General features: G+C 40.4%; 2 protein-coding genes across 2 annotated transcripts in view; both read left to right on the top strand.

Annotated features, from left to right (window-relative positions):
• Positions 1–14,726, top strand: part of slc38a3b (solute carrier family 38 member 3b) — a 30,093-nt gene extending 15,367 nt beyond the window's left edge. Inside the window, exons 8-17 of the mRNA XM_073468483.1 lie at positions 928–1,009; positions 5,141–5,223; positions 6,494–6,552; positions 6,904–7,077; positions 7,202–7,281; positions 7,370–7,470; positions 9,935–10,059; positions 10,151–10,295; positions 11,191–11,294; positions 11,402–14,726. Of these exons, the coding sequence (XP_073324584.1) occupies positions 928–1,009; positions 5,141–5,223; positions 6,494–6,552; positions 6,904–7,077; positions 7,202–7,281; positions 7,370–7,470; positions 9,935–10,059; positions 10,151–10,295; positions 11,191–11,294; positions 11,402–11,506 (1,058 nt within the window). The 3' untranslated portion in view covers positions 11,507–14,726. The remainder of the gene's footprint in view (positions 1–927; positions 1,010–5,140; positions 5,224–6,493; positions 6,553–6,903; positions 7,078–7,201; positions 7,282–7,369; positions 7,471–9,934; positions 10,060–10,150; positions 10,296–11,190; positions 11,295–11,401) is intronic.
• Positions 14,727–15,715: 989 nt separating this feature from the next.
• The window catches only part of gnai2b (guanine nucleotide binding protein (G protein), alpha inhibiting activity polypeptide 2b), a 44,684-nt gene continuing 35,482 nt past the window's right edge, over positions 15,716–24,917 (top strand). Inside the window, exon 1 of the mRNA XM_073468185.1 lies at positions 15,716–16,482. Coding sequence (XP_073324286.1) covers positions 16,365–16,482 — 118 coding nt within the window. The 5' untranslated portion in view covers positions 15,716–16,364. The remainder of the gene's footprint in view (positions 16,483–24,917) is intronic.

Raw genomic sequence — 24,917 nt, 5'->3', positions numbered from 1 at the left:
GGAGCCAGTGTGACTCAGTGATGGGTGTTTTTGCAAATATGTGGACTGTTTGCAAAAATCCCTGCAGCAGAAAACATGAATTATGCACAATTACATGGCTTAGAGTTTATATCCGTCCCTTGAACCACTGGTGTTACATTGGCTTTTGTTTTTGGATATACAGCTCGTCCCTTTATGTACGAAATATGGGGATCTACTAAGCGCAAAAAATAGGACACCTGTTGGTAAACAGCCGCATTCACAGTGGAGCTGGCAATTAACAAAAGTTCCTCCCCCTCACTGAACAACATGTACAGTATCTGGCTGTTTCTCACCAAAGCTGTGTGGATACACATTAGTCTGCTGTCAAGTTAATTCAGCAACTCCAAAGGTCGCATTTGTAATGCTCAAAGACTGATTCGAGGTTTTAATGAAGCTTCTTTCAGCTCCAAGTGTAAAAACTGTACATGAATCACGGACTGGTGTTATGATTGACTCACTAGTGCCAGTAGCAGACTTTGCAGGGCCGTAGAAATACTAATGTCAAGCACTCAATGTGCTTTAAAAATACAAATAAAAAGTAAACACCATACAAAGTGACAAAATCGTATGCAATACAGTAAAATACAATAAAACATATAAGATAGGAAAACATATATAAACATATATAAACATGTATATATATTTGTCAGCCTTAAAGTTGTCAAATTTGGATATACTGAGTCTAACAGTGGAACAGTGGAATCTGCTGAAAAAACCAACCATGTGTACAGTACATGACCTCGGTGTCCTCATAGTAGCTGCTCTCCTGACACTTACACAATCATAATGTGATAAGTTTTCTTGTGACACTACTGAGCTAGTGTCTGTGCCAACATACTTTCACACAAGCGTGCTCAGCCACACATTTTTTTCACGTTGTCACATTCCCCGTCTCGTCTGTTCCAGCCATGTCCAGCTACCTGTACATCGTCAAATCTGAGTTGCCGCTGGTCATCCAAGCTTTCCTGAAGGCAGATCCCACCGCTGAGTGAGTATTATCACTAAAGTGCCTTTCATCATCACTGTGCTGTTAGTGAAAGTCACATGATGATTCCTGCCCACTGTTGGTTCACAGGTCAGACACTGTGTGCTCGGGTCAAGGGGCCTGGAAGACTAAGTGGGCAGCGAATACTTCAGTTTGCAGTGACTGAGTCAGTGCGGGGGTGTGATGAGAATGGCAGCTTGTAATTGGCTGAGCAACAGGGGGGGCCACGGGTAGGCATTGTACGTTAGTTATGTATACACACGACATAAACCCTCAGTGCTGTCAGCTCATGGAGGCAAGAGGCTCTCACGTCAGAGTCACGCCACAGACACAGACACGCTGGAAAAGGTCATGGAGGACTGAAGTGGATTCCAGATCTAAAAACAAACCGTGTGCTCAAAAGGGATCGTAGCCGCTGTGGCTGTCCCTTTTTAAACATCAGGCCTGAAAGATAAAAACGTCAGCAACCCGCATCGAGCTTTTGTTTTACATAATGGAGATAACATGCAGATAGTTTTATTTTCAGTACAATACACAATGCAGAGCGCCATTTGTGTCACACAACTTTCAAACCAGATAATCTAAGCATGTTGCCTGACATGTCTGTCTGGTCTTACTGTCGTCTAGACTGTTTTTGTATGCACTGGCTTTTAGAAAACGGACATGCTGAGCCTTCTGAAGGACCGCTGAGGTCGCTGATGGTTGAGTCAATGTTGAACTGGGATCGACTCGTACTTGTCATTACATGTTTGTGTTTGTGTGTATTTATGTCATGGTCAGTGGCTTAACTACAATCCAAATTGACTTATGATGAAGTGTTGAAGTGACTTTCGCTCACTTTCTGTCTCACACACACACACACACACGCACACACAGAAACACACAAATGACAGCAGCAGGTGGCGTAACATGGGTGCCAAATTCCGAGGCCGAGCATAAGGACAGGTCAGCTCAGGGCCGCCTCTCAACTGCCGAGACACACACATACACACACACACACAGTGTACACTTCTACTCAAAACGGCTCGCACTGTTCAGACCCATGGCGTCAGGAGAACAGGGTGGACTGAGTGGTGGGTGGGTGGGTGGCTAGGGCGGGTGGGCGGTGCTGGGTGCTCGAGGTGAAGTAATTAGCATGGTCACACAGAAGGTCAGATATTTGGACTTGAGACTGGACTCAGACTTGACTCCTGTGAGACTCCATGACGATGAAGCTGATACTAGCTATTTGGTGCAGATATTAATATACCAATCCTTTTTGAGAAATGAAAAAATTTGAGCATGATGTTGGGGCTGATTCATCTTTTTTTAGCATAAACACCTAACAGAATAGGATTCCCTGAATTTGCTTATTAATTGAACTTGTCAGTGCTCTCGGTCGATATTTCTGTGCACTGTGTAATCTGACAAAGTGACGACCTTAAAATTGTATCAGAATTACCAAGTAAAGCAGACTAATAAGTTGTTCAAGCTCATACAACTTAAATTTAATAATCTACTTGGTAATTCTGGGGTAATTAGTCACTTTGTCAGATTTTACAGTGCATTTCTCGCATGGCTACCGCAGTTGTCACCTTTCAATAAGTATATTTTATACATATCTGTAAGAGCACTGATGTAGGGAGCCTGAGATCCAAGTATTTTATTGGCAATGACTTCAGTCTAATTGCTGTTTATGACAATAAAGAACTTGAACTGATACTATTGCTGTGGTAAAATCCTGAATGATAAAACAGTAAGAAAACAGTGCCTTGCAAACACATGGTCAACACATCTCTCATACAGTTTTTAAGACAGGCCTTCATTGGCTCAGAACTTGACTTGGATCGGTCTCAGTTGGCTTGAGATTTGACTCCTGGACTTGACCTGAACGGCTCGTAATTTCACGTCACATATGAAATATAATCTTCTAGAATGACCTACTGACACATTGTCCAAAGGGGATGCGACCTTTGTGACCTTCTTTCAAGGGACAGACACACATACAGATCTAGTCTTTATGCTACAGCACGCAAGGCCTTGGCAGACAGCTGATCCCACTGCTGCGTCACGGTAATTATTGTGCACATGACAAAAAAAACAAACTTAAAAAAATTTTAAGACTTAGGATGTGACCTGGACTCAAGACTTGGACATGGATTGGTCTCAGTTGGCTTGAGATCTGGTGCAGCCAAATTGATTGAATCTCAAATGTGAAATATAATTGTCCAAAATGACCTACTGACCCAGTGTCCAAAGAGGATGTGACCTTTGATTTGAAGGCGCGCACACACACACACACATACAGATCTAGTCTTTAAACTACAGCGTGTATGGCCATGGCATGCAGCTGATCCTTCTACTGCTTCACTGTAATTGTTGTGAACATAAAGAACTTAAAACTTTAAAATAAAAACTGAAATTGCACATAAAAACATCCTGGAATCACTTTGACCTTGCATTTTGTTCGGAAACAAATATTTTTATTGCATCACAAGATACACACACACACAGACTCACAAGTTAATATTAAACAGAGCTAGGCAAGCCTTCATTAATCACACAGCTGGCATATGTCTTGTGTAATTTTTATGACTTCTGATGTGACCTGGACATGGCCTCACTGGCTAAAAACTTGGCTTGGGTTGGTGTCACTTGGCCTGAGACCTTGGCGGCGGCCACATTTCCCCTCACATGTGAAATTGAATCGTCTAAAATGAAGTACTGACCAAATGTCCAAAGAGGATGTGACCTATAATAATTTCAAGGGCACACACACACACACACACACACACACAGATGACTCGATGTTACGGCGTGTAGGACCATGGCAGACAGCTGATCCCACTGCTTGTGTCTCGATCGGAGGGTTAAGAATAACAGGCTTAGCAGCTTAAACAGGGAGCGGACACAAAGACTGTTCTATACACAGGATTTTGGAGACAGTTGTCTTTAATGGTTTGACGGTCATGCCTATGAGCTTTCTGTTGCTGGCGCTCTGCTCAGATCTACACTTGCTGATGTTTGAGATTTACTAACACTGTCCCTGGATTATATTTGTTTTCCTGAATGAGACATACGGGAACAGTCTGTCTTATCTACTCCATTATGTAAACTAGTAGCTGCCCACCTCGAGGTCTAAATCAGATCTATTCACATGTAAATAAACAAGCTGTTAACCTCATATCATCCGTTTATTATTAACAATCATATAGGGGCTGATTAAAAGCTAGAAATACATCGGAGGACGAGGCCAGAACACCATGATATAGAGACAGTCAGATATTAAGTGAATGCAATAAACCTCTGATTACATCCTGGTACCAACATGCCCACATGTCTTAAGAGCACACATATACATGTCATTATGTTGTTTATGTAATGGGAGGACATGTGTGGTTCCCACATTTAGCAGGTGATGATACAGCAGAAACACTGGACATGTCTTTCCATCCTCAAATGTCTTTTAGCTTTAACTAGATTCTTAGTTTGGGGTGATTAGATGCTATTGACACCAAATTTATGAATATTATGTTCAATTTCTGTCATATTCTACACACCGGATCTTCACACAACGCCTTTAAGGGTGAAATTATTTCTGTGTGTTATGGTATGGGATGAGTAATAAAGAACATCTTTATTACTTTACTTTTGGGAGGGGTTGGTAAAAAGTAAAGAGAAGGACAGATGGCCAAGGTGTGATGCAACAAGCTGACATTGTTGGTAATATATACTGACTCCATCAGTGCTGCGATGTTTAGGCTCCAGCATGTCTTCCCTTTCTGCAACTGTGAAGTGTCACATAAATCATCAGAGTTATGTAACTGCCTATTCCAGTACGTCTGTAGAGAGAAACATAAGCAGACACGTTTTTTCCACCATTTCAACGCCAATGATGTTCCCAGCAGGTTGCTGTTGGTCTGACACATGAACCATTTGGACCAGTACTTTTTTAACAACCTTAAGTCGTTTGACAAAGTGCTCTCAGACTACAGGATTTTAGAAAAAGGTAGCACCAACAGTTTCACCAGACGTGTAAACCAATTTCTAACCACTTTCCACTCTATTTTTGTCTCAGTCTGTGTGTACTGTGTCTCTGTGCCAATGTTTGAAATACTGAGCTCACCAAAGTAAACTAGATTTTTCTCCAAACAGTCTGTGGTACTTGAATGGAAACTACCTGGTCATCATGGTCTCTGCCTCTATCATCCTGCCCCTGGCTCTAATGAAACAGCTAGGTGAGTATAGCTGATGCAGCTGGACCTGTATTGTTGAAAACTTTATTGTAACTGCAGTAAATCAGACATATCCTCAGTGTATCTGACTTTTCTTTACTTTTCCAAGAAATCTAGAAATAAGTTGGCTCCAGTTTAGAAATAAGTAAACTCTAATAGTGTTCAAAGGTTCAAAATAAGATACAAGTGATGTTTTTTGGGTTTTTTTTTTAGGTTTTTTTAGATTAAGTTACTTAACATTAGACTTTCTACATACACTATTAGCATATAATTCTTAATTTTAGCGTATGAGTATGATTATGCTGGTACTTTAAATATGTGTATTTAGTGAGAGAGAATGGTATGTGGCTTCACTCTATCTAATACAGCTTGGTTTACCAGTAAATAAACCATTTTAAAGCAACATTATGTAACTGTTTTACCTTAAAATAACAGCTTCAGAATCCTGTTGATGGTACAGTGTCTTGTAATAGGGTGAATGTTGTCTCTGTCTCAGCCACTCCGCCCCCCTATCACTTGTTTCTGCACCATGTAACTTCAGTGAGAGGGTAGGATCACAGCGTTAAATACGTTAACTTCAACATACAACACATAACATTGTTATGATGTAATGAGTTTTGTTTGTAGTTAGCACCCACATTACAGACCTGGGATTTGTGTTTCTTACTGTGGTGTTGCACTCAGAAACTGTGGGGGACATTTATCTCCAATATGCTTACCTAACACATACTGTACATTTGCCAAATTTTGTTTTTTTTCCAAAACAATTTTCACCTTTGGGACTCAATTAAAATTATGTTTTCTTTTGACTTTTAGCCAACTCAGATAATGGCATTTTGATGGAGTGACCTTCAAGTCAAGCAATTAGTGTTTGTCTTTGTCCCTCCACTGGCAGTGGAAACAGCAGGTGTCCAATTAGAAATCATTTTCCCTGAGATCATCACACCCTGTATTCCAGCCTGAACCTCACACACACACACACACACACACACACACACACACACACACACACACACACACACACACACACACACACACACACACACACACACACACACACATTAAAACGTGCTCTCTCTGGTGACATAGTGCTGTGAGGTCATTCTGATTTGGCATTTTCATGCTGTTTTCTGCAGAAGCCTCATTCAGAGAGCAGTAGGAAACCTTCTGACTGTAAACTTTGTGGACTTCTTGTGTAACTACAACACAACACATGAAGGCCAAATGGTTCAGTTCAGTTTAAATTAAGCAACCTCTCTTGCTTTATTTCCAGGTTACCTCGGCTATACCAGTGGATTTTCTCTCAGCTGCATGGTGTTTTTTCTCAGCGCTGTAAGTTGGCCTGGCTCACACAGTGGCACATCATCACAGTGACTCTTAACAAGGAGCCTCATTTGTTCTGGCATGTCATCTTGGCACACATGTTAGCTCACTTTCCCACCTTCGTCTCTTTCCCACCCTCATCTCTATTTTCAGTGGTATGTGGCTATGTTTGATAAGGCGAATATAAGAGCTGCCTCGACACATCAAAGGTTGAGAGTAAAACCTTAGTACTTACAGGCTGAGTCACACTAATCTGATGTGAAATGGCTTTTTTAAGCTTGCGAGGGAATATTGAGGGCCCTTGTTTACATCCCCTCATCCTTATGTCTTTTCCTTGATTATACTTTGCTTTTTTTGCAGGTGATCTATAAGAAATTTCAGATTCCCTGCCCATTCGAAGAATTCTCAGCCAACAGCACTGCCGCTCACCTCAGCCTGAATGTTTCAAGCCACGGCCACGAGTACAGCAACGGTCTGGTTCATGAGGATGATGACGACCACTGCGCCGCACGCATGTTCACCATCAACTCACAGGTAGGTGGCTCAGGGAAAAAAAAGAAATGTTGAAGTCTGCACGTGCTTCTCGCCAGCCTGCATTTCCACATGTATTTTGGGCCTGCTAATCATAGACCGTCACGTGTTTATTTGTTCCTCACAGACAGCGTACACCATTCCCATCTTGGCTTTCGCCTTTGTCTGCCACCCTGAGGTCCTGCCCATCTACACCGAGCTCCGCAAGTGAGTCAGCCCTCTTTCAACTGCGATATTTGATAACATGCCTGTGCAGAATTTGGCATTCACTCAACTTTCAACTCTCTGATTTTAGTCCAACGAAGAAGAGGATGCAGCAGGTGTCCAACATCTCCATCCTCGTCATGTACACCATGTACTTTCTTGCCGCTCTCTTTGGCTATCTGACCTTTAAAGGTGAGAGCAGCTGTCCCTGGCACTGTTTTGGAGTTTGTGTTTACAGTATTGTATTACATTACAATTTGGAGTTTGCGGGTCCTCCTCATGCGCGTTTCTCTAGTTTCCAACAGCATCAAAAACATGTACAGTATATTAGGTTAATTATCCTGTCAGGGCCCCTAACTGAGGCACTTGAACTGGAGTAGATCCCTGGGTGCCGCTCAGAGGCTACCCACTGCTCCTAAAGGATGGATTAAATGCAGTGACCAGTGTTCACTAAGTTGTACTGAGTTGTATGCTTTTATCCAAAGACTTACAATACATTATCAGTGCAAGTGTACGGTAGTCTATTAGTCAGTGCATTGATGGATACAGTATGTTTTTTTGTCACACAGTAAAGCAAAAGAAGCGCTGCTTCGGCGTAAACAGTAGAACTGAGAGAGGGTAAAAAAGGCATATACAGTCCTGCTCACCATTATTGGCACCCCTTCATTTTTTGCATAACCTCTACAGTATCGTCAGAAATAAATGGAAATGTAACAAATTTATATCATCAGGATCTTTTAATTGGAGGTCCAAAGTAATTTAACAAAGAAAATTGTTTTTTCAACTTACATATTGTAATTTCAAAGAAGAAACAGAAAAAACAGCATGTGCAGCAATAATGGCACCCCTCTTTAATATCTCGTTGCACACCCTTTGGCAGTGATGACAGCCTCCAAATGTTTCTTATACGCTTCTATAAGCTTCTTGCACTTCTCAGCTGGTATTTTCTCCCACTCTGTCTTTGCAAATTGTTCAAGCTCTTGAACGTTTGCAGGTTTCTTTTCCCCAATGGCAGATTTCAGCTCATACCAAAGATTTTCGATCGGATTGAGATCAGGACTCATGGCTGGCCATTTTTAAAACAGTCCATTTTTTCCTTTTCAACCATTCCTGCGTGCTTTTGGATGTGTGCTTTGGGTCTTTGTCTTGCTGGAGGACCCATGATCTTCGACTCAAACCAAGTTTTCTTACACTGGGTAGGACATTTCGCTCTAAAATCTCTTGATAATTCTCTGATTTCATGATTCCTGTGATACGGTCAAGGCCTCCAGTACCAGATGCAGCAAAGCAGCCCCACAGCATTATGGATCCTCCACCATGCTTAACTGTTGGTAGGGTGTTCTTTTCCTTGTAGGCTTCATTGCGTCGTCTATAAAAAAACTGTTGGTGTGCATTGCCAAAAAGCTCTATTTTTGTTTCATCTGTCCACAGAACATTTTCCCAGAAGGATTGTGGTTTGTCCAGGTACTCTTTGGCAAAGATTAGTTGTTCCTTTTTATGTCTTTTCCTCAGCAGTGATGTCTTCCTTGGCCTTCGCCCATGAAGCCCTGTTTGGTTTAGTGTGCGGCGTATGGTACTTGTTGAAACCATGACTCCAGACTGTTCCAGGTTGGCCTTCAGGTCTTTGGATGTTTGACGTGGTGTTTTTTCCACCATTCGCACCAACTTTCGAAGACTTCTCTCATCAATTTTTCTCTTCCCCCCACGCCCAGGGAGGTTCTTGACAGTTCCATGCTTGGCAAACTTCTTAATAACATTACGCACTGTTGAAACAGGGACACCAAGGTCTTTGGAGATGGCCTTATACCCTTTGGAGGTCTTGTGTTTGCCAATTATCGCACTTCTGATGTCCTCAGACAGCTCCTTTGTCTTCACCATTGTGACAAAGGAACAGGGGATAACAGATGGCTTTTTAAAACACAGAAGTCATCATTCATTGGCTAATTCATGTCACATGGGCACAGACAATTTATCACAGGTGATTCTCATTTGTGATTTACCACAGGTGAGTCACAATGTGTTTCCATACTGATTTACAGCAAAGGGTGCCAATACCAGTGACACAGCAAGCTTTAAGTTTTTCTATTTTTTCCTCCCATTGTTAATTGTTTTATATTGTTGTTTATCATTTGCTCTTTTGTATCAAACACGAGTTCTCTATAGAAAAAAAATGTTTCACTTGATTCATTTTTTTCAGAAGATATTCCACATTATGTACTTAAACTTCATGGGTGCCAATAATGGTGAGCAGGACTGTAAAGGTAAAAAGAATAGAGAAAACGTAGGTGACTGGTTGCTCTATGTCATACAATGAAGATACAAATTATGTCAGGAGCTCTTGGAAAACGTTAAAAGAGGCTAGACCAGAGGCTATCCAAGCACTCCGAATATAACAAAGTGTATCAAACGAGGAAGGAAACAATCTATAGTTATATGTTGTTTATTATAATGCCATGTAGTCTTTATGGTTAGTAATTGTCTTAACTAAAGACAAACAGAGCCTGGGGCAGTATGTGCTTCTCTTGCTGCTCATAGAGCACAAGCTCCCTCTTGTGGTGACACTGCGCTCTCCAGTGATAGGAGGCATTATTACTGAGTGACGCTCCACATGAGAAAACTTTATTAATAACGTATTTTTTTCTTTACATTTCTATAGGCAATGTGGAGCCTGAACTGCTGCACACTTACAGCCGGATCGACCCTTACGACACTTTGATCCTGTGTGTGCGTGTGGCCGTCCTCACAGCTGTGACGCTGACCGTCCCTATCGTGCTGTTCCCTGTAAGTCTGTTGTTGGTTTGTTCCCTCGCTAAATATCTTATCGTGGTTTTATCTCCTTACTGAATCCTCCTCCCTCTGCGTCTGTCCACAGGTACGTAGAGCCATCCAGCAGATGTTGTTCCCCACCAAGTCTTTCAACTGGCTGCGTCACATTGCCATCGCTCTCATTCTTCTCACCTTCATCAACATGCTGGTGATATTCGCTCCCAACATTCTGGGCATCTTTGGCATCATTGGTTAGTACAGCGCCATCAGGACATTAGCACCTTCTGTTAATATTGAGGCAAATCATTTTCAAGGCGGACCGCCCAAAAAACATCATCATTGTGGACAAGTAGCCAACATACTATCATATATCATACCTGATTAACAATACTATTTATCCACTTTATAAAGGTTAAATTCTACATATGATGTTGTCATGGTTTGCTTATTCTGTCTGTTTACAGACTGAACCTCCTGTTTGACATGACAGGTCCTGACACAAAAAAACATTCAAAGCAAAAGTAAAAAACGTGACCAGCGCGTGTTTGCTCTCAGACAAACTGACGACCTGAGTCAATATTATTGTCAAGCTCTGTCCTCAGATCAGCGGTCATGTTTCACAGGTTACAGATGAAAGTTGAAAACATTTTGGTGAAAGGACCGCCGAGGATATCTTCAAAGCAACAAACTCCGCTTTGCGAAACATGTACATGTATTCGAGTACACATGTAGGGGGACATACAAAGCCCACTTAAACAACACATGACATGAAGATCAGATGACCCAATTTATGGAGCTGTTTGCAAAAACCTTTGTCTATCTTTAGGACTCACAATCCAGGAATTAATCTGCAGTTATTTTGAGTTGAAACACAAAAAAATCAAAAACAAACAACAACACAAAAATATAAATTATAGTGTAATTCGCCCAGCAGACGAGTTTATTGCTAATTCGAGACATATTTTGGTGTATGATGGTCACAATAAACATATTAAGAGAAAAGTAAAAGAAACAACGATATTCTTAAGTCAACCTGAAGTTTAACAACATATTATGTGTTCATGTCTCCTGAAAAAGATTAGGGTTGGTCAACTTTATGTCACTGCCTTCAATAAAACTATCCCTTTTTTCTCTTTCTCCTTACAGGTGCTACGTCAGCTCCCTGCCTCATCTTCATCTTCCCTGCTGTCTTTTACATCCGCATTGTTCCCAAAGATGACGAACCCATGAGCTCTACTCCTAAAATACTGGTGAGCCTCTCAAACCTGTCTTTATGCTAATTTACTGACTGCCACAGGCTTTTGTCATGGTATATATTTGCAAATTGCTAATTAACCGTCTGTCGTCTTTCCTTCAGGCTGCCTGTTTTGCTGCGTTGGGCGTCTCCTTCATGGTGATGAGTCTGAGCTTCATAATAATTGACTGGACAACAGGAGGCGGTCTCGCAGCAGGAGCCCACTAGATGCTGCTTCAGTGTGTGTGTTTGTGTGTGTATATGTGTGTGCGTGCGCGTGTGTGAACTTTGGAAAGGGGGGAAACAAACTGGTCTGTGTGATGGGGAACACTATCACTATCAATGGGAACACACTACAGGGCTGCTCAGCACAGGGCCTGGGGTTTGTAATAATATACAGTATAACATATTGATACTGATCGAGTTAAATTAACTTTGGACTGTAACTTAACACATATCTGAACAAAATCCTTTCATACTGTAACAATGTTCTATATTTCAATTTAACATAGTGCAATAGTCATTTTTATGAATAATCAGGAGTGAACAGGGTCTGTTTTAGTGTGACTGAGTCCATCCATGATGGTGAAATGGTCCTTTCCTTGTTGCTTCCTCTTTATTTACACACAAACAATTGCAGCTGGTACTGTACAGAAACAGAAGACACGATTGTCAGAGAAACTGCTGAGTAACTCTCTTACAAAAATATGAATTATTTTCCTCGAGACGCACAGAAGTAGACAGTCAGATGATCTCACCCTGAACCAGCAGCACACTGAACAGTTCATCGCGGCGTCATATACGACAAATGAGTGCTTTAAGGCCTTAGAGAGCGGGTGACTTTTCATTTCGTGATCTGTCAATTGCCAGAGATGTTACGTCCAAGCTTTTGTTCCAGATCAACTAACTTTCTTCAGAAACCCTGGTGCCTTTTTAGCATTTGGAACAGCACACAAACATACAGTAAAAACAGGAGTATATATTTATTTAGCTACAATATTTTTAATTTCAAATGGACTATATTTAACTACTGTATATGATGAAGTTAATGATCCAGATACATTATGTGTAATGTCAGTTTTGGTCTTAGCTGGTATAAACAATGGAAAGTGTTACGACTGATAATATTTCAAATGCTTGATAAAATATCATGCTTGATTGTAGGGATTTGATTCCTCACTAAGCACATACAAGCCAAACTGTGACCTTGAATATAAACCATAGTACAGTGTAAGTTTACCCCGACAGTTCACCTTTAAGTTCAGCTCATGAACCTCATGAATTCCTGATATCCCCTTTAAATTTCTCAGTGTTTTAAATTCAAATATTACTGTATGTTTTAACACATGATTGAAGTTTTACGATGGCTACATGCCCATTAAACGGAAATTAAAACCCAACATGCTAACTTAAAGCTGCTGTAAGTGATATATTTATAATAAAACAAGTGTTAAATAGCTCGATATTCCAACAGTAATCAGTGTTGTAGAGTGTTTGGTCAGTAGCCCATGAGAAAAGAGGAAATACATTTTCTGGTATCCCTGCCGATTTTATCCAATCAGGACAGAGAACTCCATAAAGAGGCGGTCCTGTCTGCTCGTGAACACGGAGAGAGAGAGCAGGATCCTCCTGTTTGCTGCGTTCGCTTACAGCAGCTTTAAATTAAATTAATAGTTTGACAGGCGACATTGGGAACTACCCTTATTCACTTTCTTGCAGAGTGTAGGATGAGAAGATTGATTACACTTTAGTATTTGTGTGTAATGTACAACTATAGCCAGGAAATGGTTAGCTTAGCTTAGCTTAGCATAAAACCGGAAGCAGGAGGAAACAGCTACCTGGGATCCATCCAAAGGTGTCAAAACATGGCCTACCAGCACCTGCAACGCTCTTTAGTTAACATTTTATATCTTGTTTATTAAACCTGTAATCTTACAACCAGCAGAGAAAATATGGTATCTAGCCACGTAGATAGTTTTGGTCACCCATGTTTTGAAGTACATTATATGGAAAATATGAACAACTTGATGTTCATATCTCAAAACCTGTGCAGATAAAACCAAAAACTATCTTTTTAGTAAATTAAATTTATTTTTTATAATCGGGGTGAACCCGCAAAGCTCTGTGGGTTTGAACAAAACCATGCCAAGCAACATGAATTTGTAGAGATGAACCCGCTGGTGGGTGTGCCAGAAGTTAATTTTTAATTAATTTGAAGATGTATTATGCTTTTTTCTGATTCTGTCGTAACGTCTTTGCTGTACTGGTTTGTAGTATTTTGATCTGCTCTCACCCTTGGTGACTATTTAGACTTGAGGTTAATGTTTTGCATGCTGTTATGTCCGTTCCGTCCTGTAGTCGATGTAGTGAACTGCACAGATTTTCCTGCTGACACTGTCATACATACAGTAGATGTTATTGTAATACTTGGCATCTTATTGTGAAGTGTACTGAAGTCCCAGTCTGTGCTGTAGTTATTATAGTGTTATATTTGTATTATGAAGCCCTTGTTAGAAGATGCTACATGAAATTATGTTTCAAATATTAATGTTGTGTATTCTGTCAGTGATGGCGCTTTAATTTTGAGCTTAATTTGGAGATGTGTTTCAGTAGTTCTTGAGTAGGTGAACTTTGTGTCCCACAATAGCACTGACAACCTGCATGTAAGTTCATTTGTATTACAGATTGCAGGAGCATTTCATTATATAGAAATATATAGATCACTAATGAACAAGTTTAAAAACAGCACAATTTTTTAAACCGGGAAAAACTCAGAGAAATGTTATAACACATATTTGCTGCTTTTACCCAAAGATGGCTTTATATTTAATCACAACTCTCAGGCTTCTGAAAAGTCCTGCGTAAATCATCACTTTTCTCATTTATTTATATATTTACTCTATTTTGTGTTTGTTTAGCCATTTTTGATTGTTTTCTGATTACTACAGATAAATTATGAACAACAGCAGAGGAAATATTTAGTGCGCGTATTCACCTCTGTCCCTCGCTTTTCCACATGTATTTGCAGTGGTTGCCGTGGTGTAAAATGAAGGTTTAGTTTTGTCATAGTTCGTCTTCGCTTTATTGTAAGGGATCATGCCAAAATAACAACTGACTACCTACTGCTTTGAAATGCCTTCAGCTTTTAAACAGGTACCACAGTTTTAATACCAGACTCAGTATATCAAATATGCATTTTTCATGTACCTAAACAAATCTATGTGATATTTTATTATAGCTGTTGTTCAAGACATAAATCTATAGAAATGACACGACTATGAAATTATAATAAGGTATATGGATTTTGGTGAATAAGATGTGGCTTTATATAAATAATGTATATAAATGTAAACCTTTTATATTTGTGATGCATATTTACAGTAGCTTGTAAAGTGTAAATAGCAGGGACAGTTTTAGTTTGGCAATAAAATAATTGTAGATGTTTTTACATTGTCTCTGTCGTCATTATTTCTCCTTAACCGAAGCTAATTTTAATTTTAGCGGCACATGTTTGTGTTACTATGTTAAAGTGCTGCTGAACAAATCAGCCGAAAGCCTATCATTTGTGTTTTGTGTGTGTTGCCATAACTTTGTCTGTCATTTAATTATTTACTTTTACATTTAATAGACATTCACACACACACACACACACACACACACACTTATTTGTTTACATGTTTTAAAAGAAGAGTTTATCTATTCCTGCTCAGTGCTCTTATCGTTTCTGTCAAGGCTAAACTGTGTTTACAAAAAAACCAACAAACTCGTACTCTGGGTCATCACGATCCCTCGCTGCTGCCCTCGTTAGGTCAACATACTGCAAATGTGTACAAGTTTTGACTGCAACACCGACTCATTTAGATTTGATTGTGGTCAAAATAGCAGACAGGACACACAGGCTTCTGTGTTTCTGACACCTCGGGCACTGTAATCTGAATTTTTCTGATACATTTAAGCCCTCATGTGGGAACAAATATAACATACCTACAGTGTCTCAGAGGAAGAACATCACAGCAAGTGAGCAACAGCTAAATGGCTCATTAGATGTGAATTAGCAGTTAACATTTTGTATTTAACATTCACACAAGATTTTAGTTTTTATCAGTATCAATGTTCTCCATTTTTGTTTTTGGATGTTTATTATTTCACTTGTATTGTTGCTAACTTCGGGTGTCATTACTTGCACGAATTCTTCTTCTTCTTCTTATATTATTTTATCATTATTACACATCACTCATGACTTTTCAGAACACATAGCCCAGTAACTGCCAGAGGAAACATTTACTCATGGCCATGTGGGGGCGCTGTCCTCCCACTCTTCTCTCAGAGTATGTGCCATGCTATTTCATAAACATGTGACACAAAGACCCTTTAGACGTTTCAACACTCCTTCCTGCACCCTGGCACAGACCAAACCTTCTCCTGCACCCTCCAGTCAGTCAGAGATCGGGTGTGACTGCTGTGCATCGTTGCGTTTAGGCCGCATCCATGAGAGGCGCAGAGGACTGACGCTGGCACAGCGCCCACTGCAGTCTGCGCACCGCACTCCGCACGTCACGCCTCGCCGCCTTCCACTTTAATTGGCTCCGCGCGCGCCCTACAGCGGAGGGCTCACCTGTTTTAATTGGACCGTCGCTACAAGTTGTCCGAGTGACGTCGACGACACTTCCAAGGCGTCGTCGGGACATCTGATTTTATCCGAGGAGCGGAATTTTGGAAACGGACGAGGACTGCAGCAGCAGCAGCGGCGGCAGCAGCTCACCAGGCCGACGAGACGAAGTGAGGCAGTCTGCAGCGGAGCAGCGAGCACAGGCATCTCAGCCTGTGGATGGATGCAGGACAGAGAAATGGACCAGCGGTAACAGCCTGAGATTAAAAAAATATTTTAAAAAAATCACAAAACAAATGATTTGGGTGCATCTGCTTCATCGCTGAGCCTCAAGTTGCACAGGAGAGCAGGGACACTGACTTCTTGAACAACTCCAGGATCGGCTGCTCCATCCTCTCGTTCTCGGCGCAGGTTGGCACGTTGACACCATCAGACCTGAAGCCTCGTCTTTGCGGTGCGCCCCTGCGTTTTGGAGCCATGGGTTGTACGGTGAGCGCCGAGGACAAGGCTGCCGCGGAGAGGTCAAAGATGATTGACAAAAACCTCCGAGAGGACGGAGAGAAGGCGGCGAGAGAAGTGAAACTGCTCCTGTTGGGTAGGTCACAGCTGGTGGTGGGTGCACCTCAGGTTTAGAGTCTATCAGATAAGAAACATCTTAGAGAACACTGAAACATGATCTGATTATTAACTCCACATGATGCAACACGAGCAAGAGTTGGGAATTAAAGACAAAATAAAGTTTGGACTTAAATCATAACATAAAACACAACATGGTGTCATCAAGCCACCTGCAGAGTTCCTCCAGCTAGCCAAGACTGGGCCAGATCATTGCAGCTACAGTACAGAAAACAGGTCATTATAGTCATACTCAGACACAGTCTGTAACTGAGCCATTACTCAACCCATGTGTCCATATACTTAGAGATAAGTCAGATATCATCCTGTCAACATGCTGCACAGCCTCTCAGAGCCTTGAGCTGGCGCTTTGCCCAGAAAGCTTAATTCAATTTATCAAACCTGAGTGTGGACCTGCAGACAGCTAAACATTAACAGGGTCACACTTCAGCACCGCTCTCTTAAACACACATCAGTCTGTTCCTGCAAAGACATACAGCAAAAAAACTATAACTCTGTGTCCGCTGAGGGCAGGTGAATAGAGCAGTTTCTATTAAGTAGTATCTGGAGCTCTGCTTCTTCTCAGACACACACACCACATCCTCCCACTCACTACCACATTCTCACTTCCTCTCTTATCTGAATCAGCTGTCTTGGTTTGCTGTCATCCGGTTTTTGATTTGTTTTTCTTCTTCTCAGCGTTTACATTTGTGTGTGTGTGTGTGTGTGTGCTGGTGTGGGCGCAGTTGGACGGTCGTCCTCCTGCTGTGACAAGCTGGATCCAGGCTACAGGATGGCTACTTGTTAAGTTTTGAGAACCTGCAGATGTGAAGATCCAGAGGTGTTTTGCACTCATTAATGCTCAGCCTGAGACAGAACGGTCATTAATAATACAGTGTTTTATCTTTTAGTTGCAGCCTTCAACTAAATTGTTTGTGAGAGAGAATATTCAAAAGAGCCTCAGTCAGTGTTTGCTATCTGAAGACCGACAGCTCTCCCAGTGTAAATGTATGCCACATGTCCTCTCGTTAAATGTGAGCATTTCCTACAGTAGCAGAAAGCATATGCCGGCTGAACCTGTAATATACTGATGGCCCTTTGATGAATGGTTTCTAATCTTTTGTTGTTTTTGACATGCTCAGTGTGCTCTTCTTCCTGCACAGACACACTTCTAAACGAGACAAGTATCATGCATTGTACATAATGTCAGCACAGTGGAGTCGGTGTGGCAGAGAGACTGTAATGAGGTGACAGTTGACGATCACAACGAGCGAATAGAGTAAAAATAGCAGCATCATTTTTGCCTACATAATGAGGTAACAGTATTCCTGAAGTGGGTGTTTTTTTTTATGAAGGAAATCTTGACGTGTCAAATTCAAAATGTCTGCTGTCATAAAGGGCCTGTTATTAGTACGTTAGTATCACAAACACGTAAGTGAATTTTTTACGTATTTTGTAGTCAGAATACACACGTTTCTTAAAGCAGTGTGATGTAGAAATTGGCATTTTGTGCGATTTGGCGCCCCCCACAGTTTCTGAGTGTGACACCACTGTTGTAAATACAAATCCCAGGTTTGTGACAATTTGTTGGATGTAATGTAGGTGATAGCTACAAACAAAACTCACTGTTAACTCAAAACTCCATGTTATGTCTTGAGGTAAACATGTATGTAACGCTGTGATCCTACCCTCTCACTGAAGTTACATAGTGCAGAAACAAGTGATGGAGGGGCAGAGATTTGTAGAGGCCTACTGGATATATGTGTGTATTGAACTGAACTTTCTTACAGGACAGCTAACGTTTTTCAAGTCTTAAAGCTATTAAAACCATGCTAGCTTACCTGTAAGTAGCTATCAAAGCTACTTAGATACCAAAGCTTTAAAGGATTCGTTTACGCAAAAATGTAAATTCAGTCACTATCCGCTCATCCCATGTCGATGGAAAGTCAGGTGAAGTTTTGTCATTTACAAAACATTTCTGGAGCTTCACAGCAAAACGGAGTTGCAGCATTCTCCTCAAAACAATGGCTCCACACAGCTGGCTTGGTGTGATCAAAGTCTCCAGAAGCCCTGAGATCCCAAATTGATTTGACACACGTCGTGCTCGTGCACCCACTTTTAGATGGTGTGAGTGCCAACGCTTTTAGCTTAGCGGCTACAGTGAAGATTTCAGCTTAAAAAGGGTCAATTCAATTGAAAACTGATCGTCAAATAATGATGAAAATCAACAATCGAACAATGCAAAATCAACCAGATTACAAAGGTACAAAGCTGACCAACATTTTATTGAGCTTCTTCCAGACATAAAGAGCTTTCACACATCCTCTAAGTGAATGTGCTGATACTTTAAGCCATATTTTTAGCTTGAAAAAGAAAAAACTTGACAGGTCAAAGGAAACTCCTCTCTCACCAGTATGAGTGTTGCATGAAAACTGATTGCGCCATGTTGCGCCATTCTCTAGAGCTCTCTGTAACCGACGGACTGCATGGCACGTCTTTATCAGAACTAGAACCAGGAACAAAAACTCATGTGATGCAACATCTCAGGAAGTGAGGGTCATCAGTCCTTGATATTGTATTCACTTATAGGCACACATTTACACATAGGCTCTGATGAAACATCAGTAGTTTCTAGTGGTCAGTAATGGTGTCTTTTTGGGCACACATGAGTTATTTGACTAATAAGTGGTTGTCTAATAAAGAATTTAGAAATGCTTTGTAAATTAAATTTTTTTGTGTTTTGCTTTCGTAGTTTTCCATGATAGAAGGCTCATACTTAATGATGGATAATTATTGTCGTGGCATCTTCACTATGCACTGGACTTTAAGATAGCAATGCAAAATATGGACCGCATATTTGATTCACATTTTTGTGTAGTTTGCACCTGTAGTTTATGCACACCTGAGGGTAAAGACTAAGAATTAATAAGCAAAGATGGGTTATTTAATTCTTCTTCTTCGTTTTAAAAGGTAAGAATCTGACAAGACAGTTTTAAAATCCCTGTCGTAGATTTTAACCCAAAAAATGATTTAATTTTTTTTTTTTAAACTTCCTTTGAACTCCCCTTAAATCAGCCTCCACTGCAGCTTATCTCTAATTCCCACCCCGGGCAGACGACGATAATAATAGTGCTTCACAGACATGACTCACTTCTCATGACAGAGGGAAGGGCTCAGGGTGAGACTGTCCACCCAGAGATGACAACTTCACAACTGCCCACAAACTGAAATAATACGCTCCTGTTCTGTTAGTCATGTCTCTGCAGAATACCACTAAGTACTCGATAAATGTGTGTGTGCGTTTATGTGCTGAAGCAGCAAGAAATGGCTCCTCACTGCAGTCACACACCATTTCGACTTTGATTCAGATTTTGCACCTTTGCAGAGTAAAGTAAACAGTTATTGTTGTGTTTGTTCTGTGTAATGAAACTGTACAGCGTCCAATAAATCCCCCGATAAAGATTATTTTTGGTTGCAGCATAAAAGAGTGACGTCTAGTCACAGAATATCAGAGGCGATTTAGGGATTTTTTTTTAATGAGGTGTCTTGGCTGCGGGTCACAGTGGACTAATGAGCAGAGGCACCGCACATCTATCAGGCTGTGTGTGTGTGTGTGTGTGAAAGTGAGGTCTGTGGATGAGATAATGTGCATCTATATCAAGCAGAATGTACATGAGTCTGTGCTTGATATAGTGGTAGGTTCTGAGTATTTCTTGAGGGAGGATGGTGGTTTATGACCTCCTTCGAGAGTGCTAATGTTTTTTACGACTCACAATTTATAGTGTACATTTAGAAAGAATTAAATGACAATGTTGTTGTCAGATTGATGTGACTTTTACATAAAACAATTTTCTCCTGCTTATGGGGTCCACTGCAGCCTGTCCCTCGCTTTGGGTAGAAGGCCTGTTGTGTCCATTTTGTGTTCTAATTCTGAGCAGGTTTTGTAGTTTTTTACACCACAAAGTGACAAAGATGTCAAAATATACTATATTCTAGTGTTTATATACACTGTATGTACATTATACTTACAAGTTGTTATCTTTATTTACATGTTTATGTTTTGAAATGGAAGAGATTCATACTGAAGATAGATATTGTTAAATAGCCTCATTAACATCAAGTTACAAGTTATAAATCCTTGTAAAAACTCTCTAACTTAAATCAGTTTTGGTCACTAGAAGGCAGACAAACTCCAAAACAAGCATGACAGACACACACCTGTCATATTATAACACTGTTTCCCACACATGAACTTTACTTGGGTGGTCTCCAAATATATTTGGTGACCCATTTTAGCAGTCTATACTTTTATTTGTTTTTATCCCACCGAGAGAACGGTGCCACCCGCGATCGATTAACTAGTGGACAATCTGCCCTAACTCTTCCCCTCCCGTCTACTGTCAATCACATATGCTCTGCAGAGAGCATCTGGTATTACATCCCTCCTGTAATCCACTGACTGTGATGTGACCACTCCTATTTAATGTAGGCCTACTTATGCCGTTGTTTTATACAAACTTGTCCTGTTAATTGTGATGTCGTTAGGCGCACGTTGGCTTGGGTCGGCTAACAAGCCCCATAGAATCAAATATAGTGATGGATTTCAACCAAATCCCTCGATGTTGATCATTGTGAGAATACTGTTGGGATGTCTATTGGTACTTTGACAAAACATTAACACAATGAGATTTTTGATTAATAATTAACAGTAATGTGGATAAAATGACTAAGTGGGTAAAAACAAGTACTAGAACAAGTAGGACAGTCTGTTAAGTTAAGAAAATGACATCATTTTAATGTAATGCAGCCTTTAAAACCAGGAAAAGACAACACACACAAACATCATGATATAACAATAATTAAAATTGAAGATGATCGCTTATATCATGATAAACAAACTAAAAAAATGTTAGTGCAGTTGGTAATAGCATTAAATAATGCACATCACAAATGATTTATCATATTTATGTGTAATTCTCTGGTGTTAGAGCATTGTGCCGAGTTTTTCTCAGATACAATGTGAATTTTAATACATACTGATAAACTTTCTTCTCTGTAACTCATTTTGTGATGTTGCTCTGGGTAGTATCTGCAGAGGAGCCTGTTTTTCTGCCTATTCATTGAAACTTGTCCACAGTTTATCCTCATAGCGCTGGTTCGTGTGCACGGCAGAGAGTGAACTAAGATAAAGCCCCCGGGCCTGTATGTGATTTTAAAGTAATTTAAAATATGTTCTGCATTTTCTGTTGCTGCAGCCGGAGAAAATGTATCTGTTGACTTTATGATAGCCGCGGTTGTGATCCAGCAGCCTTCTGCAGTCTTTGAGGTTATAATGGAAGTTTTACATGAGAACTATTTTCAATTAACTGACATACTTATCACAGCTCACAAACACATGCACAATAATAGTCTGTTCTCAGTCCTCATCTTCTGTATGACAAACCTGATCCCTCCCCATCTTTCATTTTTTCCAGTCACACTTCCCTCTTCAGGCCCATTTATAATTTAGGACGCTTCTTTTATCTCTTTTCTGCCACGTCTTTTCACATTCCTCCAAACCTCCCTCACGCAGTAGGTGAAAAGTGCAGGAGTGCCGCAGCAAGCGATGAAGTCATGTTAGGTCCAAGACTCATCGGGATGTTACCTGTGTCAACTTCAATCCACTTGTGTTAGTTACACCTGACATCAAAGCCAGCTTGCTTGTAACTTGGTGTGACCTTGACCTCTTAATTGGTTTTGGATAAACACTAAAAGACCTTGTCAGCTGGATGGAGGGTTTAGGGTGACGGTAGGGGACAGTGAGGTAGAGATAATAGATTTGAGGAAGCGAATAAGGGACAAACAAGGCTTTTCTTAAGATATTTATAGATCAATTACCTGGGAAAACATCAGGCCGAAGCTAATTGTCAGCTCAGCAATATCAAATATAAAGGAAGTTGTAAATATTAAAACTTAAGGTGATGAGACGTGAGGTGTAAGTCATCGATTGCTACATAAAGCATAATCCTGACTACATTCACAATGAATACAGTCAGCTGAAGCTTAAAGTGATGCAACTAATGATTACTTTCCTAATGGATTAATATGTTATTTTTTTCAACTAATATGTTGATTGTCTAGACTTTAAGCCTTAGAAAAGAGTGAAAAATGCAAAGAAGTCCCAGATGATGTCTTCACATTCGACTGTTGTCCAGCCAACTGTCAGGGTTAACAAAAAAGGGACACACAAGACACGCACAGACGCAGAAAGGTGAAGAGCAAAAAGCAAGCTTTTATGATAAGCTGAAAACCAAAGTCCAACAGATCCAAACAAAAAATCAAAAATGCGTGTAACAAAATGGCTGGCAACAAAAACAGGCAAGAAGTAGAATCCAGGAAACTGAACAGTAATACAAAAACAGAGGACAAACCGTAAAGCCATGGAGACAAATCCAGAACAGGAGAAACGAGGAATGGGGAACAAATACAAAAACCCAGGCGACGCATGACTAAAACAGCCAAAGTGACCTAGAGTAAAAGAAAAACACAAATACACAGGTACTGATTAACAAAGGAAACACTAGTGTACAGGGAAACCATAACCGTTCTATCACCAAAATGATAAAACAGGAGCTTTCCAGATTATTTCTCTTTTGTTGGCCACATGAAATGTCAACGTGATCAGATTTGATTGATAAACCTCTCCACAAAATATTCCTAGATTGAGTGTAACCTGAATTCGTCCTCTGTCCTCTCTCATCTCCTTGTCTGTGCTTGCTTCCCTGACAGCCAGATTGGTCCAGAGGGAGACAATTGGCTGGGCGGGTATATTACAGTCATCTATCAGTCACACATTCCTAAATGTGCGAGCCGATATCATTAACCTGTTAAGAACTAGCCTCTATTTTGTGTCTCTGCTCGATAATTAACAGAGTGTATCTCTGCAACTGCAAGGTCTATTTGAATAATCGAGGTATCATAATAAAAGGGAACGCTTGAAATATTTGTTCAGATGTGTAAGTATAAGAATATACTGTATGTCACTGGGTCTGAGTAAATTAAGTTGGCACACACCCTGAGGTAGCCTTCTGATCCCTAGCAAACCATAGCAAAACATCTGATCATTACCTCTGCCAATTGTTATGCTAATAAAGCGAATCAGAACAAAATTAGAGAGGTTTTAGTGCACAGGCAGAATCTCCAAATGTGCCATTTTGGCACATTTTGGAACGTTTTAGCACCATCTGTGCCATTTACCAGGTACCAAACAATATATTTCAACATAGGTGCTCAAAAAATAGCCATATCGGTCCTAACAGGTAGAGGTGGAACTGTAATGTTTCATATTCTCATATTCTTCAGAAGAAGTCGCCTCAAATTAAACAGAGTGATCACAGACTGGTGTAAATGTGCATCTGATCGCATCATCTTTAGTAGCAGGTAAAACACAGGTGAAGCTAATTTGTTAATGAGGGGTCAGTTCAGTTAAGTGCTTCAGTGAGTTAGCATGAACTTTACCAACTGAACCCTAAATGTTGTTGGGAATTGAATTGAATACACCTGTGCTTTTTCCTTGTATAACAGGTCTATTGATGGAAATCGGACGTAATCCGTTACAATAGACTGTAAATTACAAATAGTATTCTCATATTCTTTCATTGAGAGTATATGATTAAATCCAGTTGCAATTTGCTATGACTGGATTTTCTAAAACATTACGACAATGTTGTGTCATCAGGTGCAACAACGGACAAGAACTTTGCAAGCATTTGTGCCTTAGTTACATCAGACAGATTTTCATCAGCAATGATGGTTGTTTAATGGTGTGTTCACCACCAGCGAAGGGAGTTTGACTACGGCATCATTTGTGCTTATTTGCGTTACTCCTGGGAGTGTGTAGTTGCTTCTACCTGTGTGGTACCAGTGTGTTTGCATCCAGGTCAATCACTGAACTCAGCACTCTCCAGAGACTCTGTTTCTCCCTCTTTTTCCCCCTCTTCTCTCTGTAACGTCATGTTCAACCCTGCTCTGGTTGGCAGTCAACATTACAGCACATAAACAAGCGACAATGGCGGTCGAGTCCACAGATCATTTCTACAGTCAGGTTGATAAATGGGAGTGAAGATAAATCCACTTTTCAATCCCCATAATTAAGAGTAATATTAATTTAAGTGAGTTCTTACTCGTCAGTAAACGGCTCCTGGTGTTTATTCCTCCAGAAGGACTGGCTCTGCACGTGACTCTATTCTCCAGAAATTACATATTGTGCATTTATTAGAAACAAACGCTGTGTTTTCACAATTAATCTCTTTGAATAGATTTATACTTATATTGTTTGATACCTAAAATTCTTACTATCATATTGATCTTTCATCATACAAATAATGATCTATCTTCAGTAGTTTAGTGCTGAGGAAAAGGGAGCCGTCTGAGTGC

Source organism: Pagrus major, chromosome 6, assembly GCF_040436345.1.
Source record: "Pagrus major chromosome 6, Pma_NU_1.0".
Lineage (NCBI taxonomy): Eukaryota > Metazoa > Chordata > Actinopteri > Spariformes > Sparidae > Pagrus > Pagrus major.
Note: the sequence above shows the minus strand (reverse complement) of the source record. Positions and strands in the feature narration are given on the sequence as shown.